The 19,247-nt window shown below is 41.5% G+C and overlaps 1 protein-coding gene across 6 annotated transcripts in view; it reads left to right on the top strand.

Annotated features, from left to right (window-relative positions):
• Nucleotides 1–16,750, top strand: part of LOC126194974 (G2/mitotic-specific cyclin-B-like) — a 75,728-nt gene extending 58,978 nt beyond the window's left edge. For 3 of the 6 annotated variants that reach the window (XM_049933377.1, XM_049933375.1, XM_049933378.1), the window contains exons 5-8: nt 7,764–8,003; nt 10,053–10,171; nt 14,090–14,222; nt 16,240–16,745. In XM_049933377.1, coding sequence (XP_049789334.1) covers nt 7,764–8,003; nt 10,053–10,171; nt 14,090–14,222; nt 16,240–16,338 — 591 coding nt within the window. In that variant the 3' untranslated portion in view covers nt 16,339–16,745. Of the gene's footprint in view, nt 1–7,763; nt 8,004–10,052; nt 10,172–14,089; nt 14,223–16,239 lie in introns of all 6 variants that reach the window. The other 3 variants (XM_049933374.1, XM_049933379.1, XM_049933380.1) reach the window with 3 other exon arrangements.
• The last annotated feature ends 2,497 nt before the right edge of the window (nt 16,751–19,247 follow it).

Genomic DNA, 19,247 nt, shown 5'->3' with positions numbered 1-19,247 from the left:
TCACATAACTACTTTCCCATCCAGATCATGTACTTTGTTCTCCCACCACTCTTCCCCCACCCCCTCCCCCCCTTGTGCGCAAGTAGTCACTACCTCTCTTTCTGCCTCCTGCCTTTTTCCCCCCCACTCCTCTATCTTCACTGTCTCTCCCCCTCCACCACCAACTTCCTCTTATTCCCTCCCCTCTCCTCTCATCCCCTCCCCTCCCCTCCCCTCCCCCACCCCCTATTTCTCTTACATGCTCCACTCTCTGAATTCCTTTAATCTTGTTGTGCAGCCACTAAGTCATCAGGCAAAAGACCTACCTCAGACTACCCTGCTGTCCCCCCTTCGCCCCCCTGTGGGTCCGGGGGTTAGAATAGGCCCAAGGTTTTCCTGCCTGTCATAAGAAGTGACTAAAAGGAGTTTCACACGTTTCGGCCTTTATGTGACGGTCCCCTGTAGGGTTTGACCTCCATTCTTCAAAATTTTCCTGAAGAGCAAGCCAATTGGGGAAGGGCACCTTAAAAGGTGTATCGTGTCCATCGTGCATTGAGATCTTTAGCCCACTTTCTCATTGTTGCATTGCAGTCCTGCCCATTCTCCATCTCTTGGGCAAGGACACCTTCCTGGGTGCATTTTCCAGCATGCACTATACAGTGTCAATTTCTGCATTGACGATGACCATGGACTTCTTTGCACCTTGTATCCAGCACGGTAGCCAGTCCGTTGTGGTGGGGCCGCCATGTACCCGGTTGGTTGTACCCCCTGACCACACAGGGATCGCTCTGCTGATGCCTGCACCGTTAACTCCCCACGTATGCCAAAGGGTAGATGCCCATCCCCCTGGGGCATCAGGACTCCCGGCAAAGGCCATCCTGCGAGGTGGCCTTTGCTGCGGGCGGGTGGCGCCCATGGGGAGGGCCCCTGGTCAGAGTGGGTGGCATCAGGGCAGATGACACACAAAGCGTAGTCCATCATCTCTTGCTGGTGGTGAAACACCAGCAGTCTCTAAGCGATCATGAGCTCAATTCAACCCACAGAAGTACGACCCCAAATTGTTCCCTTCCCTGGCCACACCATGGGAGGACTGTCAGGCTAAGGATGGCAGCGGATCTTATTCGCCCCGGTGCCTTATATGTTTGAGGGCTGAGGGGGAATCTTTCATGACGATGAAGCCACAGTTTTTTGTTGAGCATTTAGAGGACAAGTTCAGGGAGGTGGAGGGCTTGTCCAAAATGAGATCTGGGTCAGTCTTGATCAAAACAGCATCCTCTGCCCAGTCACGGGGGTTACTCACTTGAGACAAGCTGGGGGATGTTTCTGTAACAATCACACCCCATAAGAGCTTAAATATGGTCCAGGGTATCATATTTCATAGAGACCTTCTTTTGCAGTCCGACGATGAGCTGCGCACCAATTTAGAGCAGTGAGGTGTACATTTCATCCGGCGTGTCCACCGGGGTCCGAAGGATAATCAGGTTGCCACCAGTGCCTTCATCTTGGCCTTTGAGGGTGATACATTGCCCGAGAAGGTCAATGTGATGGTCTACCAGTGTGATGTAAAGCCCTATATGCCTCCCCCTATGCGGTGCTTTAAGTGCTGGAAGTTCGGCCATATGTCTTCCCGTAGTACTTCCAGCATCACATGCCGAGATTGCGGACGCCCATCACATCCCAATACTCCATGTGCCCCACCTCCCATCTGTGTCCGCTGTGGAGAGCACCATTCGCTTTGCTCGCCTGACTACAGGATTCTCCAGAAAGAAAGGAAAATCATGGAGTACAAGACCCTGGACAGACTGACCTACATTGAGGATAAGAGAAAATTTGAACGCCTGCATCCTGGGCGTATGACATCATCTTACGCCGCTGCTACAACAGTTCTGGCACCATCAGCTCTGCCAACCTAGGTCACCTCTGAGCCAGAAGACTACACCTGCCCCCTTGATGGTGGGGGGCATTTCCCTCCCTGTTGCTCCTGCACCATCTACTTCGGGAGCAACAACCCCCCCAACCATCAGGACATCCGTCCCCACTTCTAAGCTTGAGAAGAGTAAGTCTTCTTCGGCTTCTCTCACTAGGAAGGGGTCCCTTGGGTCTCTCCCTTCCCAGGTTTCTTCTAGTGGGAAAGACGACACCCGCCAGTGGTTGAAGAGCCCAAAAGCAGCTGGTTGGATGGCTTCACGCTCATCCTCAGTTCCGGAGACTGAGCCAGTGAAGACCTCCCAGCCAGGGAAACCCAAGGAGCAGTGAGAGAAATCCGTAAAAAAAAAAAAAAAAAAAAAAAATAAAATAAAATAAAATAAAATAAAAAAAACCCTAAGACCAAGGAAATTGAGGTGGCACCCACACCACCGCTACCTACAAACTCTGCGGCTGAGGATGGGGTGGAGATTTTGGCATCTGCTGATGACCTAGATCACGCCAGACCCTCAGACACAATGGATATAGACTGCTCAGGCAATAAATCGGTGGCAGCAGATGACTCTGAGGCGTAAACTACCTCATTGAATGTTCCATGCCTTCCCAGTCTCACAATGTGATCCTCCAGTGGAATTGCAGCTGTTTTTTCCACTGCCTGGCTGAGCTGCGGCAACTGTTAAGCTTTACACCTGCTATCCGCATTGCCCTCCAGGAAACCTGGTTCACAGCAACCCTGTCCCCTGCCGCTATAAGGGATATTACAGGAACCGTAGCGACTATAATAGTGTGTCAGGGTGAAGTTTGTGTTTATGTCCTAAACTCGGTCTGTAGTGAATATATGCCCCTACAAACCCCTCTTGAAGCTGTGGCTGTCAGAATAAGGACAACACAGTAAATAACTGTCTGCAATGTATATCTTCCTCCAGATGGTGCAGTACCCCTGAATGTATTAGCTGCACTGATTGATCAACTCCCTAAACCGATCCTACTCTCGGGAGATTTTAACGCCCATAACCACTTGTGGGGTGTCATCGTGCTTACTGCCCGAGGCAGATACATCGAAACTTTACTGTTTCAGTTCAACCTCTGCCTCTTAAATACTGGGGCCACCGCACATTTCAGTGTGGCCATTGGTAGTTTCTCGGCCATTGATTTATCAATTTACAGCCCAGGACTTCTCCCATCTATCCACAGGAGAGCACATGACGACCTGTGTGGTAATGACGACTCCCCCATCTTCCTGTCACTGCCCCAGCATCAGGCACAGGGACACCTGCCCAGATGGGCTTTGAACAAGGCGGACTGAGGAACTTTCATCTTTGCTGTCACCACTGAATCTCCCCCAAACGGTAACATCGATGTGATGGTTGAGCAGGTGACTAGCACAGTTGTTTCTGCTCTAGAAAATGTGATTCCCTCTCTCTTTAGGATGCCCAGGACGTAAGGCAGTCCCTTGGTGCCGGCTGCGGTGGTCTAGCGGTTCTGGCGCTGCAGTCTGGAACCGCGGGACTGCTACGGTCGCAGGTTCGAATCCTGCCTCGGGCATGGGTGTGTGTGATGTCCTTAGGTTAGTTAGGTTTAAGTAGTTCTAAGTTCTAGGGGACTTATGACCTAAGATGTTGAGTCCCATAGTGCTCCCTTGGTGGTTGCCGGAAGTAGCTGAAGCAATTAAGGAGCGTCGGTGAACTCTGCAGCTGCATAAGCGGCACCCTTCTCTGGAGCACCTCATAGCCTTTAAATGGCTCCATGCCCGTGCTCACTACCTTATCAAACAATGGAAGAAGGAATGTTGGGAGGGATATGTCTCCACCATTGGATGCCACATGGCACCTTCCCAAGTCTGGGCAGTGATCAAACGTCTTTTCGGGTACCAGGCCCCAACAGCTGTCCCCAGTGTTAACATAAATGGCGAGTTATGTACTGACACAAACGTGATTGCCAAGCACTTTGCTCGAGCCTCCGCATTGGAGAATTACCCCCCAGCCTTTGGCACACTCAAACAGCGGCTGGAAAGGAACGTCCTCTCATTCACTACGCAGTGCAGTGAATCCTATAACACCCCATTTACAGAGTGGGAGCTCCTCAGTGCCCTTGCACATTGCCCCAACACAGCTCCTGGGCCTGATTGCATCCACAGCCAGATGATAAAACATCTCTCATCTGACTAAAAGTGACATCTTCTCGTCATCTTCAACCAGATCTGGTGCGATGGTGCCTTCCATTGCAATGGCGGGAGAGCACCATCATTCTAGTGCTCAAACCCGGTAAAAACCCACTTAATGTGGATAGCTATCAGCTCATCAGCCTCACCTACATTCTTTGTAAGGTGCTGGAACGTATGGTATGTCAGTGGGTGGGTTGTGTCCTGGTATTATGTGGCTTGCTGGGTCCATGTCAGGGCGGCTTCCACCAGGGTCGCTCTAACACTGATAATCTTGTGACCATCGAGTCTGCCATCTGAACAGCCTTTTCCAGATGGCAACACCTGATTTCCGTCTTTTTTGACTTGCGTAAAGCATATGACACGACTTTGCAATGACATATCCTTGCCACATTGTATGAGTGGGGTCTCCGGGAACCACTCCCGATTTTTATCCAAAACTTCCTGTTACTTCATACTTTCCATGTCCAAGTTGGTGACTCCCATAGTTCCATCCATATCCAGAAGAATGGAGTCCCGAAGGGCTCTGTATTGAGTGTGTGTCTATTTTTAGTGGCCATCAATGGTCTAGCAGCAGCAGTCGGGCCCTCCGTCTCACCTTCTCTGTATGCAGATGACTTCTGCATTTTGTACTGCTGCTCCAGTATTGTTGTTGCTGAATGGCACGTCCAGGGAGTCATCCACCAGGTGCAGTCATGGGCTCTAGCCCACGGCTTCCAGTTTTCGGCCAAAAAGTCGTGTGTCATGCACTTCTGTCGGCGCCGTACCGTTCATCCGGAACCCACACTTTACCTTAATGACGATCCACTCTCTGTAATGGAGACACATGAATTCCTAGGACTGGTTTTAGACACTCAATTGACTTGGCTCCCTTATCTTCGTCAGCTTAAGCAGAAGTGCTGGCAGCACCTCAATGCCCTCCATTGCATGAGCAACGCCAATTGGGGTGCAGATCGCTGCATGCTGCTGCAGCTCTACAGAGCCCTTGTCCATTCCCGAATTGACTATGGGAGTGTGGTTTATGGTTCAGCAGCGCCTTCAGCATTGTATTTACTGGACCCTGTGCACCACTGTGAGGTTTGATTAGCGACAGGAGCTTTTAGGACAAGTCTGGTGACCAGCGTACTGGTGGAGGCTGGTGTCCCTCCACTACAGATCAGACATGCACAACTGCTCGCCAGTTATGCAGCACACATTCATAGTTCCCCTGCGCATCCGAATTACCATCTCCTTTTCCCGCCCACATCGGCGGCCCGGGTCGGGGCTAACGATTGTGGTTCGCGTGCGGTACCTTCTCTCGGAACTGAAGTCCTTCCCTTTACCACCTCTGCTTGCGGCCCGTTCACATACACCTACATGGTGTACGCCTCGGCCGCAGCTTCGTCTGGACCTTTTGCATTTCCCTAAGGACTCCATTAATCCCACAGTTCTCCGCTGTCACTTCCTCTCGATTCTTGACATGTTCTGGGGCTCTGAAGTGGTTTACACTGGCTGATGGTCACGTAGGCTTTGCATGTGTTCATGGAGGACATATTGGGCAGCACTCCTTGCCAATTGGCAGCAGTGTTTTCACTGCAGAGCTGGCAGCCATATCTCGTGCTCTTGAGTCATCCGCTCATCCCCTAGCAAGTCATTTCTCCTGTGTACTAACTCATTGAGCAGCCTACAAGCTGTTGACGAGTGCTACCCACGCCACCCTCTGGTAGTGTCCATTCAGGAGTCCATCTATGCCCTGGAACAGTCCCACTGTTCTGTGGTGTTTGTGTGGACCCCTGGACACGTTGGAAAACCCGGCAACGAATTTGCCGACAGGCTGGCCAAACAGGCGATGCAGAAACCACTTCTGGAGATAGGCATCTCCGAAAGCTGACCTGTGTTCTGTCTTAACCGCAGGGTTTTCAGGCTTTGGGAGATGGAATGGCATAACACCACACACAACAAACTGTGTGTCATTAAGGAGACTATGAATGTGTGGCAGGCTTCCATGCGGGCCTGTCGCAGGGAATCCACTGCCCTCTTCCGGCTCCGCATTGGCCACATGTGGCTAGTGCATGGCTACCTACTCCGTCATGAGGACCCACCTCAGAGTTGCTGTGACTCCCAAATGACAGTCGTCCATCTCTTGCTGGACTGCCCACTTTTAGCTGCTCTGCAGCAGACTTTTAACTTTCCCAGCACCCTGCCTTCGGTGTTGGGTGACAATGCCTCCACAGCAGCTTTAGTTTTATGTTTTATCCGTGAGAGTGGGTTTTATATTTCTATATAGGTTTTAGCGTATGTCCTTTGTCCCTCTGTGTCTTCCACCCTAGTGATTTTAGGGTGGAGGTTTTAATGTGTTGCAGAGTGGCTGGCTTTTCCTTTTTATTCTCGTGGTTGGCCAGCCACTGTAATCTGCTTTCATGTTTTACTCTCTTCTGTTTCTAGCGTCTCTCTGTTTTCTTGTCCTCTTTTGTTCCTTTTAGTGTTCATTGCCTTCCCTTCAAACTTGTGGCTTTTCCTTTCTTTCCATTTCATGTTATATGTTTCATCCATTTTATTCTCAAACTTGTGGCACTATTTTATTAGGAACAAGGGACCAATGACTTCGTAGTTTGGTCCCTTCTCCCACCTTTCAACCAACCAACCAACCAATCCCCCCTTTGCCTCATGTGTCATTCCTTACTCTGCCACACCTCCATCTACTGAGGCCACTGCTTTCAGTAATCGAAATGTTTTGGTGTCTGTCTGGTTGTGTGTGTGAATGTGTGTGCTGTTACTAGAAAAAAAAAGCAAGAACTTGAAAGCTAGTGGTAACTGCTTTCTATTACATGTTTTTGTGTGCCACACACCATTCTTCCATAGGTAAGTCATTGCCTTTTCCTTATTTTATGTAATTTCCATTTAGGTATTTCAATTATTGTGTTGTTTGATTAATTTTCCGTTGGTTATGCAATTGCAATACATTTAACTACTGTGTTAAGGAAGAAGAGAGTAAAGCAAAATGGACAACATTCCTTTGTGCTTGGGTTGCTGTGGTTTTTGTGGTGGTGAGCAGTAGTAGTCAGCCCGTTTCCCACCCCTGCCCCCTCAAATTAGGTAACAGCAACACAGCATTCTGCTTCAGTTTTCCTTAAATATTTCCATTGGTTTGTAGAAGACACAACAATCTCTCAATTCTTCACCTGAGATCGTGCTGTTACTGAAATACCTTGCCATGTAGTAATACCTTTCCATTGATAGTTTAGTGTGGACTGAAATATTATATTTTAATTACATCTCTATTTCAGAATTAGTTTTCATCTTTTTAAAGTTGCTAATGAATAAAATGCTAATGCTAAGTATTTCTATTTAATGTGCCACACTGTATAACAAAAATCTTGTTACGATTTTGTGTTCAGAACCTTGAAAATTGTTTTTATGTCTGAATTTGATTTCATTGGGTGTTCAATTTGATTCAATGAGAAATGGAGTTAGAAAAATTTGCCAGACCCATGTTTCAGGCACTCTGCTACAATTATACTATGGGTAAAATGACTATTAGCCACTCCTTGCTGAAAGAAAGCTCCCACCTTGACTCATCATTGTAGTGGTGGTGGAGCTTACTTAAATTTTCATACACTACCTTTAGTACTGACCTTAGTTCGTAATGCAGTGGATGCTTGTACAGTAAGCCATGAAGCCTGTGAAACTGGATGTAGAGACAGTTATATATTTCCAGAAAGTGCATGTAATGGACAAAAAGAAGATACAGTTACTTGGTGCAGCTTCACTGTTATTGGCCAGCAAGTACGAAGAAATATACCCACCTGAGATAAGCAGTTTTGTGTATATTTGCAGTAATTTGTATACAAAAAATGAAATACTGCAAATGGAAATGCAGATCATGAGGACCATAAGTTTCTTTGTTGGTTATCCATTGAGTGTCCACTTCCTTCGTCGGTACAGCAAGGCATCTTCTGTAAGTACAGTTACTTTGATGGTAGGAATTTCATGACATTGAAAATCCAGATCAGTGCTGTGCTTTATTCTTACTTTTTCCAAGTCTTTACCCTAATCTGTTTCCCAAACTAATGAGAATTGAAACTGCAGAATGTATTTTTTTTTATTCTCTTTGCGGTTGCTTGTGTAATTAACCTTTGAGGAAAGCAAATTTCAGTGATTTTTAGTATGCTTAAAAAAATGATTTGTCAGAAGTACTATTTGAAAGATCTATAAAATGTATTACAGATAAAATTTAGTGGACTTTCGAATCTAAATGATATGATAAAACACACAAGGTTATTCTCACTCTTTCCTGTTTAAAGTTAGGGTTAAAATGCCTGTGGACCTTTCCCAACATTGCCAATGCAAGATAGTACCTGCTGTTTGTTAAAATGGAAATAAATTTTGTTTTATGGGCTCAAAAGGCTGAGAAATTCACATAAATCATTTTATGTGTAATTTAAGATACTTGTTTTTAATTATAATCTGAGTCAGACAATAAGTGCTTGTTGACAGTATTGCCTAAAAAAGTAAGTCTGTTTCAGTCAAATGAAAATTAGGGTTATCTTGTACATGTGATTAGAGGCTGGAGAAATGATTAGTATGTGTGTGTTTCACGGGAACCATCTCAATCACCTTAATTCATTTGGGACAATCTTCATCTGGCTATTTGTGCAGATGTTACTGTGCATCTCCTATTGAATGGGTCCAGATTGTGATATATTGCTATAGGAAGTGGTGAACAGGAGCAGCAGGGGGTTCAGTCCACTTGAGCTTTGCAGGTAGTATAGAATAGTTACAAAAAAGAGCTGGTGCAAGCTACCAAGGTTCCTTTCATTTAAATTTTGAAAGATACTTATAGTGTTAAATTCAGTGTCCTTAATTTATTTAAAATTTGAGTGTATTATGAGATAGATAGTTTACGAGGCACATAACTCTGGCTTGCACAAAATAATGATATTGGTGATAGAAAAACATGAAAATTAATTAACAGTAACATTCTTAGCTTTGGAGGAGGGGGTGCAGGCTACAACCCAGATTGTAAGGTACTGGATGTTAAGGAGACAAAAGTAAATTGGAGGAAAGAGGTCAAGAAAATTTCCCTCCTTCCCCCCCCCCCCCCCCCCCTTCCTTTTTCCCTAACCATTTTTCTCGTCTATATGAGGAACCTGTAGATCTGAAAACCAATAGTACTGTTACTTGCTTTTTCACATTTCTATTGGAGAGAATTAGGCACAATCTCTCCTCAAATGTAAACACTAAGCACTGGCCAGTGCTGGACACAATAAATTTTAGAATATATATCTTTTTGAATAAAAAAAGAGATAATTTCATTTGTGAAAGCTGTCAACTAAAGAGCAGAGACTGACATTGATATGTCCTTGAATTTTATAGAATATTAGTGAAAGTGCTTGTTAATTCATGAATTTTGATGCCGGAGTTGACAGTCGTGTGTTCACGAAATGCGCTTTCTAGTGTACATGTTCAGCTATATGTGAGTGTCTTTTAATTGTGCCTGTCTGCAACTTGACGTTTCTTGTTTATGGTATGTAGCAATCTACCTTTTCCTACATTAAGTTTTATTACTGGCTACATATGCAGTTGAAATTTGTGTACATTCAGCTTAATTACAGAGTTCCTTGAGATTTTTAATTTTTCTCAACTTTCTCTATGCTGTTATCAGATATTTAGTTACTTCACATTCTGCCACCTTTAGGCTCTCGTTACTGTACCATTCACATATGGAATGCAGGAAGATTGAGTTCCTAAATTGCTGTGTGCACTGTAATTAAAATAATCTTGTCTCTGCAGTTCCCAAGGGATCAGTATGTAGGGAGTTGTCTATTCAGGGTATATCACTTAGTACAGGTTCTTGAAGCTGTAAGTTGCGTGGCACTTGGCATCTATCTTAAAGTGTATTCCGTGTGTTTATACATCTATTAGTAGACAACTGGTACTTCTGCTCATTGTCCTTACTTCCTCAGCAGTTGTTTCCCATGTATTCACGTGGATTTGTAACTTTCAGCTGGACGAGGTAACATACACTTTAGCAAAGTACTTCCAAGAAATGTGTGTACTGGATTATGAGCTGTGTCACTTTACTCCATCATGTCTTGCAGCTGCGGCTCTATATCTTGCACTCTGGTAAGAAATAAAGTATTTTGGGAATACCAGTTCAGATGTTTTAATGCTTGTTTCTCCCTCCATACATGAACTGAGAAAAGAAATATCTAAATGCTTTGGGTTGTTTTTTATAGTTCAGCTCAGACAATTGTAGTTCGTTGAATTACACTTATTGCCACTTAAAATTTCTTTTCCAAACAATAAATTTGTGTACTTTCCCCCTTTATCACCTGTTTCATTTAAGTGTCATAAAGTTCTTCTCTGTTAAATTTAGCAATTTGTGTGTGAACATAAATTGAGTACTGGGGTAAAGCCCATACTATATAGGTTGATTTAGCCATTGGTCTTTTAAAATGATAAAATTTTGTCCTTTTTAATGTCCAAAAAATTGTAAGTATTTTAATTGTATGTTTACTACAAACATTTGTAAATTTAACTTGTGCACTAGTATTATATCTAAGCCTGTGTGCCTTTAGTCTTCTCCTAATTTTTGTGCATAGTTAATGAATGTATGCAACAGGAAGGCATTACTATGCATGTGGCAGTGTTTATCATGTAATGGTGCAGAAAAAGATATTTGTGTAGACTGTTTGCATAATCAAGACTTTACTGCAATTATTAATTTATTATTGGTCACATTGCTCATTTTGATGCGTACACCATTATCAGAAGTGTGGCACATTGAAATAACAAAATCTTTACAAAGCAGATAAATTAAAATTCTGTATCAAAAAAAGTAAGTTAACATTAATAAACATAGAAACTAGCTTAGACTTCAAGAAAGGACGACTGTAAGGAAACCAGATTGTGTGATGTAATCCCATGAAGATGGAGACATGAAATTGAATGTCCAGACTGAATGAAATGCAAGTATGTGACTTGGTGTGGTGCAAGACCCAAAAGTGTGGCACCCATCAGATGATGATACTTAAGAAACATGTTACATGTAAAACAATTCAGAAATACATAAAAACATGCTTTTATTTGTAAATTAGAGGTGCGGACTTGAGCCAAAAATGAAGAATGAAAGCAAGCCTTTAATATAACTGTAATTCTCACATAAGATGTGTTTTGATAAACTTGTTGCACCAAACAATATTCTAAATGAGACTACATGTTCTTCATTAGTTGAAATATTACTGTTTTCATTATAATTCCAATGCCTTGCCACTTTTTCCCCGGCATAAAAGTGAGAACTTGCTAGTGGGGCGGCCCAAAAACAATGCATTGTACAAAAAAAAGCATGTTTGATGGAACATTTTTGCTCCTTCAAAATAGTGTCCATCAGACATAATATACGTCTTCTAATGTTTTTTCCATTGGTGGAAACAGTAGTTGATCTTGTCTGAAGTTAAGCTGTTTAGTGCCTCTAGCAATTTTTTCTCCCCTCACTTCTTTTACTTCTTGAAAACGTTTATTTCCTCTCTTAGGCATTAGTCACAGGCGGCCAGTATGATTAGTACAGTGATCGGGAACTATTGTCATTCAATTTTTTTGCCTAAAACTGCAAGACACTCAGTGCTGTGCGAGCAGCAAGGATATTGTCAAGGTGAAAAAGCCAATCTCCTGATTGACACAATGACAGGCAGTTTTTTTTTCTCTCACTGCTTCATTTATTCATTTTGTCACTGCATGGCAGTAATGTTGGTCAACTGTGGTAGCCTGGGCAACACATTCAGTGGATGATCCCCTTGCTGTCAAAAAACAAACCAACATTGTCTTCACAGGGGATTTTACTTGCCTTGCTTTCTTTGGCCTTGGTGATGGAATCTTCCACTAACTGGATTGTTGCTTTGTTTCTGGGTCATATCCATAACAGCATGATTTGTCAACTGTGATGACTTTGGTGTCAAAATCCAGATCATTTTCTGACTGTTCTTTCAATTTGTGGCACATGTCCAGATGACTGGCTCTCTGGTCATCAAAAAGCACATGTTAAATGCATTTTACTGCAACACATTTAATCTTTACTTAAAATTTGTTGGCATGAACTCCAGGATGTTCCAGTGATTTTCACCAACTCAGTTGTTATAAGACGTCAAAACATGATCTCAATACAGGTTTTTTCATTGGTTTTGTCTGTTCTGGATGTGGAGGGATGTTCTTGTTGTGATTACTCTTCAATTGACATTTGACCACTTTTAAAATGAGAAAATCATTTGTAAATCCTTTCATGTCTTGCTGCTTCATCCCCATATGCTGTCTACAGCATTAAAATTTTCTACTGCTGATTTCCCCAACAGGAAGAAGAACATGATTTTACCATGTTGGTATTTAATGTCTGCAACTGCAAAATCAGCAAAAATGGAAGTTGTGTGCTTACAGAAGTCACGTTGACAACAATGTTTCTCCACCATTGCCTTTATGGCAACTGATACAAAATGATGTCTAATGAAGACATATAACAGGGTAATTCAGAACTAGTGTTCTACCAACTGCCAGAAAAATTATTTTTACTTTTGGACATCTCCCGCCACCTCCCCCTCCTATGCTAGCCTGAACTTCTGAACAAATATTTGTATAGAATACAGTTCACTTTCTCTATAGCACAGTTCTCATTGGGTTTTTCAGACACAATATTGAATTCCATAGCTAATTTAATCATTCCTTTTTGTTTTTGTAGGCCAACCCTATACTAACATTCTTTCATTAGTAACACATTTTAACTAACCAAAATTGTTCTTTCAATATATAATGCAAACTAACTTACATACAAAGTTGTTTGCTTTATGATTGCTGCTGTTTTGGTTTTCAATTTTCATTTACTGTTGCTGTTCACCCATTTTCATATTTTGATTGCTGTTATCTTTGTCAGTTATTTGTTCGATGATATGCAAGTCCAGATTTTCGAGTTTGACTCTGTCATTGATCTCCCTTATGTAAGACCATAGTGATGCATATCTTTGGACTTTGCTGCTGTTACAATCTCAGGTACACTGGAAGTTAAATGCTTCCACATATAGAGAACTATCAAGAATAAATATGAAGAGTCCTTCAGTAAAACTTCCATATATTGTTCCATAAAATGCAAACACATCTTCTATTCACAACTGTAAGACATAGGGAGCATTACCTAAAACGGTATTTGTTACAGTGCAAAGCTTTACAAGAAAATGAATACTTTGAAAAAAATCATCTTTTGTTTGCTTTTTTCCTATTGTCATCTATGGTGATTGCACCTGGATCGATGCACTTCTTCAACCTGGAGCAAAGCTCCATGGAGCTTGCATAAACATCTCCGTAGATTCTGCCACTTGAGTAATTAATGCAATCATCATCCCATCTCAGACATCTGACATGTCATCTATCTAGATTCCATATTAAATTTTCTTTTTATAAACTGCAAGCATCATTGGTCAGCAAGGTAGACGCAGGGTTTCACATCACTTTCGAAGTGATATGTAACATCACTTTTGCTACCTCATTCAGTATCTTTAAAGTGCAGCTGCGTCCTCTGCTTTTGACCATGCTGTTATTTCCATCCTTAAGAATACCTATTGTTTAGTCTTTTGACAAAAAAGGAAAAAGACCTACTCCTGAACAGAAGTTACGTTGAACTGTTTTTCGGTAAACACTTGGTATTCGATTTTGTGGAGGTGCTTTGTTTTTGTAACTGTAAGATTGCTTTATTGGTGCCTTTAAAGCATTAGAGATTCCTCCTAAGTTAAATATATCCAAAAGTATAATCCATGTATTGTGAAAAACTGGAACTGTTAATTATCACTGGTGAGCAAAGACGGCTAAATTATCATGGCTGCATCAGTGAAAATAAATAGCACAACAATGTGTGAATATGTAATGGTGATGTACTTCATATGTTACTTTATTTATAAATATGTAAGTATTTGTATATACCAAACAATAAATATTCATTGAATATTGCTTACATCGAGGATAGTGTAAAAGTGTTATCATAATCTATTATTTTGCACATTTCAGGCTGAGGAGAAAAAATGAACATGTCTGGTCAGAAACGCTCATCTATTACTCGCAGTACAAATTGAAAGACATAGCATATATTTCAAAAAAAATTGCATTTGCAGTCATAAGCATTGAAAGTTCAAAATATCAGGTATGCTAAAGGTGTTAAAGTTTAATTTGCTTTTTAAAGTGTTGGCTTAGTGGCTTTTAGCTATTTGAACTCTGGTAAGGAAAATAATATTATGTGATTACCAGAGAGATCACTTAACCAGACAGACACTGCTAAATTTAAAGGATAGTTGAGTTTTTATTTTTTTCATTTTTGGGGTAGGGAGTACGGAGGCGTTTTTGCATTGGGTTCAGGAGCAGTACAAATGTACAAAGGTTGGGGAAGGCTAATAACTTCTCCAGTATGACTTTGCACATCTTCTGACTTCGATGCATGTACTGATCGTTGAGAATGGTGTCATAAGCCCATTGTATCCTCTCCTGATACAGTTTGGCCTACAGATCTTGTAACTGATCCTTGATATCCCGGATACAGGCACTGGGACATACTAACATCAGAGCTGCCCCCCCTCCCACAAACACACACACATATTCTATTTGGATGGCATCATTATACTGTCACACAAGAGGATGCAGGACGTCCGTTGTGTTCTGTTGTCTTGTCAGTTACTTCAGTCGCTACAAGCTATGACCTGAAGCGATACTTAATGGCTTCCCATATCGTGACACCAAGAGAGAAATCACTTTGACTCTGCAGAACATTGGGAGACTGGGTGGAACCTCTCCCACAGGTTTCTGCCATTCTCACTGACTGGCCATCTAGGGTAGTGCAGAGCTGCAATTCATCACTAAACACAACACCATTTATCAGCAGTCCATGCTCGCTGGTCGTGGCACCACTCCAACTGCAGCTGTTATTGTTGTGGTGTTAATGGCAGCCTATGCACAGTACGGTAATTTCCTATTCCATCTGCTGCTAGTCTCCAACCGGTGGTGTGGGACGACAGTGTTGTTCTCAGATGACAGGTGCATATTTGAAGGGGTTATGATGTGCTCAATGCACAATACAGTGATGCTTCCTAGTTGTTCTTCAACATGCTTGATGCAAACCTTGAATAAGAGTATGCCTGCTCTCATGTACCATTGTAGTCCATGTAGTCCACCACCGAGCCACTGTCGCAACCAAAAGTTGCAGTTTGCATGAAAAAGGTATGAGACAAAGTGGCCATTTGGATGCACTTCAATAACTCCTCTTATGTCCTGACCTCACTTTTATTTCCAAAAACACCTTATGCATTTTGACATTCCATCATTTTCAAAGGCAGTGTTATTTTAGTCCTATAAAACTGTTCATTAGGTACATTGTATCACGCCAACATTCTCAATTGTGAGACAAGTGCACTTGCCTCGCGTCTGAGAATGTTGATGTGGTACATTGTATCCAGTGAACAATTTTATATGATTGACATAAACTGCTTTTGAAAATGACAGAATGCTGAAAAACATAATGTGTTTTTGGAAATAAGTGTGTTTAAGACATAATAAAAGTTACTAAAATACATCTAAAAATTCCGCAGACAAGGATATCGCACGATTTGACCAGTCGACCAATTGAGATCCACAATGAGGCCCCTTCCAAACTCTCACACACAAGTACAAAGCATCTGTGTTCTTCAGTGATAACTGAACATCTGGTGCTGTTCTCTCCTTATGTCACAAGAGATCTGGTAACAATGGTAATACACACAATGGCTGTTCTGCCTGTCACAGAGAATTGTCTCTAATCATTTACACACCAGCCAAAGGTGTGTACGTGCTCAAAGTTACATTGACACCTGGCAATGTCTTCTGGGTGCATCACTTTTGTCAGGAGATGAATTGAAATATTGAGATGTAAAGAATTATATCGGTAGTGAAAGTGGATGTCGTCACACTACTGCATCACTCATAAGCTCTATGAATTGCTTTGAGGCATTCTGAGGCTGCTATAAGGTGATCGAAAGCCATTTGAGGTTTACTAAGAACTGTACTGTCATACATGGTAGATCAGAAGACTATGTATTGTGACTCAGAAAAGCTAGTGAGCTTTCATAAGAACTGTGTGTAAGCTTGTTTTTTTGGTGGACCATTAATACACGCATCTCTCTCCTAACTTTCAGGCATTATATGAGAAGTACTCGAGCAGCATGTTCCTGAAAGTAAGCAGTCTTCCTGAAGTAACACCAGTCTACTTGAAGAGGATAGTAAAACTTCTGTGATAGTGTTAAACACATGGTGTAATTTTTGTGACAGATCTTGTATGTAGTAAGATACTGAACATTTTATATAGTTGACTTTGAAATAATACAATTAATTTGTCAATTTTGTACTGATTGTAAATGTAGCCTAGCTACAAACGTTGCCAACTCAATTTTATAAAATTTTTCAGGAGAGGCAAAAAACTGTTTTGTTTTGCACATTTACTACCTCCCTTCAGAGTTGGTTATTACTGTACAGTTTCTTAGCAATTAGAATCGTGTTTACACAAACGTTTTCATATAATCTTACATAGCTAAGTAGGAAATGACTGTTGAAATATGGTGTTGGCCATGTTTGTAACTAAGGAATGGAGTTTGCAGTGTATGTAATGAACTTTAACTGAACTCCGCAAATTGCACTATTCTAACATCGTAAAATCCTCAGTATTGTTAAAATTTATTATAGGGACGTTCAACAAAAACTCAAAACTTCCAATTTTATTGAAGAACATGAAATTGTTTTATTAATGATATAAATGTAAGAAAGTGGTTCTGTTAGCCTATACATTCCACATTAGTGTTCAGTTCCTGAAAGTATACAATCACTTCCACATCATCATAATCAGCCTCACTATTCTGAATGAGGCAGTCACAGAGATCAGCTTCTGCGGGTACCTCTTCTTTGGCGTCATTTTAATCAATGATCTTCTGAAACCATTTCATTTTCTCACGTTAGTTCCATTGCTCCCTGTAATGTTTTAGAAGCAACTTTCTGATATCTTGTACCTTCAAGGGATTTACTCTGATGCCAGAAACTAGTTCTACAGGATTTATGTATTTCACCCATTTACCTATCTTCATAACTAACAAAAGCTGCGCAATCTCGAAATTATAGTAGAGTTCTCCACTAACGGTGACTGAGTTTGACTTCCTAGTCTGCACAAATCTCTTAATTTGTGAAATTTTAAAGTGAAGTGCTCCTGGATCTTTCACATGTTTTAGCTTCAGCTTTCAAATCAACATCATTCGAGTGACTATTCAAGAGCTCTACAATTCCATGTTTCCTAAAAACTTCATGGTACTTTTCTAGTTGAAGAATTTTATCCTTTTTCTTTAAATATCTTTCATTTGTTCCAGTCACATTCACTCAGGACGAATGAATGACCAGTGACAGGGAAAACGACTTTCATCTTCTGAATGTTCAGCAGAGTACAGGATAACCGGGAAAGGCACATTGCCAAAATTGTAGTGTTTTTACTTTGTCCAGGGCAGCCATCTACCCAAGACCTACACTGAAAGTATCTGAATCTGCTTTACTCTGTAGTTCATGTAACACTGTGGAAGCCACTTCATTAGATGACTTTTTCATTTCATGTTCTCCCCCAGCAGTATAAAGCAACATTCTCTTTACTTAACACTAATTTCCCAGTAAAATGTTCAGAAACAGTCAAATTGTACGAATACAACTGTCTGGAATAGTATTCAGTTTGGTCAGGCAGCTTTGGTGTTGGTAGATTCTTCTGCATGTAGAATGATACAATGTACACACTAAGGGTTTCCTCTTTTAGAAGTTTGTAAAATCCTTTAGCTTGCAGTGTGTACAATGTGAAATCTGTCCGTGGTTTCTTTAATACTTGCTCATCATTCTCCTGCTTTATTTTCTCAGTTGCAGGGAAGCAGAACAAACACCTGTGGGTGGGGCTTTTAAACTGATATTAAAATTGGTGACAAAAACTTTCCGGAACAATGATTGTGTAAATTTTAGATCATCAGAAACAGATTTATGGTACATTTCCCACATTTGAGCTATACTTAGATTAGTGTCCAAATAAATATGAGCACTTCTTGACCTACAGTAATGTGATTCACTTCTTTTAAACTGTTTAATAGAAGTTTTTACAGACGTAATCCTTGTGCTGTAAACAGCAGTCTTTCTATAACCTCCATGGGTTTCAATGGGTATAAGACGTCCTTCTTTCTTGAAACATTTGAAAACACCTTCAACTCAATGTTTTGTAATGCCAAGCACTCCTAAAATGTACTTCTGCAAACCTGTATTCTATTTCCTGCCATGTTCTCAATGGAATATTCAAATGTGTAGCCCTTCTCACTCCAATCTCCACCACTTGGTCGGTCTCTAACTGGAGAATTTGATGAGCAGTATTTCATTATGAAAGCATGCTGACTCTGTTTTGTTGGGCTCCATGAAATTGCTTGATGCACACCATTTTCAGGAGATTGAAGTTCTTCTATCCTCTATGGTCACAGCTTGGAAATACTGGTAATTTATTAGGTCCATACATATAGCACAACAATGACATTAGACACTAAAAAAAAAAAAACTTGTGTTGTTACTAGGCCGCTGTAACAGTTGCTTCTGAAGGAAATAAGTTTTTATTTACTGAACTAACTTTCTTCTCTTTTTCACATTTCCGTTCCTCTCGTCTGATGAGTTTGTTCCTGCTTTCACCAGGTGGCGTTTCTTCTATACTTTTCTGCGTGTTAGAGTGATGTCAACAACAGCCAATGTCAACTCCCAGTCCCCATGAACACCCACACCAGTCACGTGACCAAATCGAATCTTAAGGAACTAGTTCTGGAATGGCTCCATGATAAATACGGTAGTGCCATTTTCAGCAGACCAAACCTAAATATCACATCAACTTCTCTGACTGAGAGGGATGACATCGAGATTCTTTCAGTATGTATGCCACACTTCTGTGCTACTTCTACGAGGGCAGTTCAATAAGTAATGCAACACATTTTTTTTCTGAAACAGGGGTTGTTTTATTCAGCATTGAAATACACCAGGTTATTCCCCAATCTTTTAGCTACACAACACTATTTTTCAACGTAATCTCCATTCAATGCTACGGCCTTACGCCACCTTGAAATGAGGGCCGGTATGCCTGCACGGTACCATTCCACTG

The sequence above is a fragment of the Schistocerca nitens genome, chromosome 7 (assembly GCF_023898315.1).
Source record: "Schistocerca nitens isolate TAMUIC-IGC-003100 chromosome 7, iqSchNite1.1, whole genome shotgun sequence".
NCBI lineage: Eukaryota > Metazoa > Arthropoda > Insecta > Orthoptera > Acrididae > Schistocerca > Schistocerca nitens.
The sequence above is the reverse complement of the archived record's forward strand: the minus strand, read 5'-3'. Positions and strand labels throughout refer to the sequence as shown.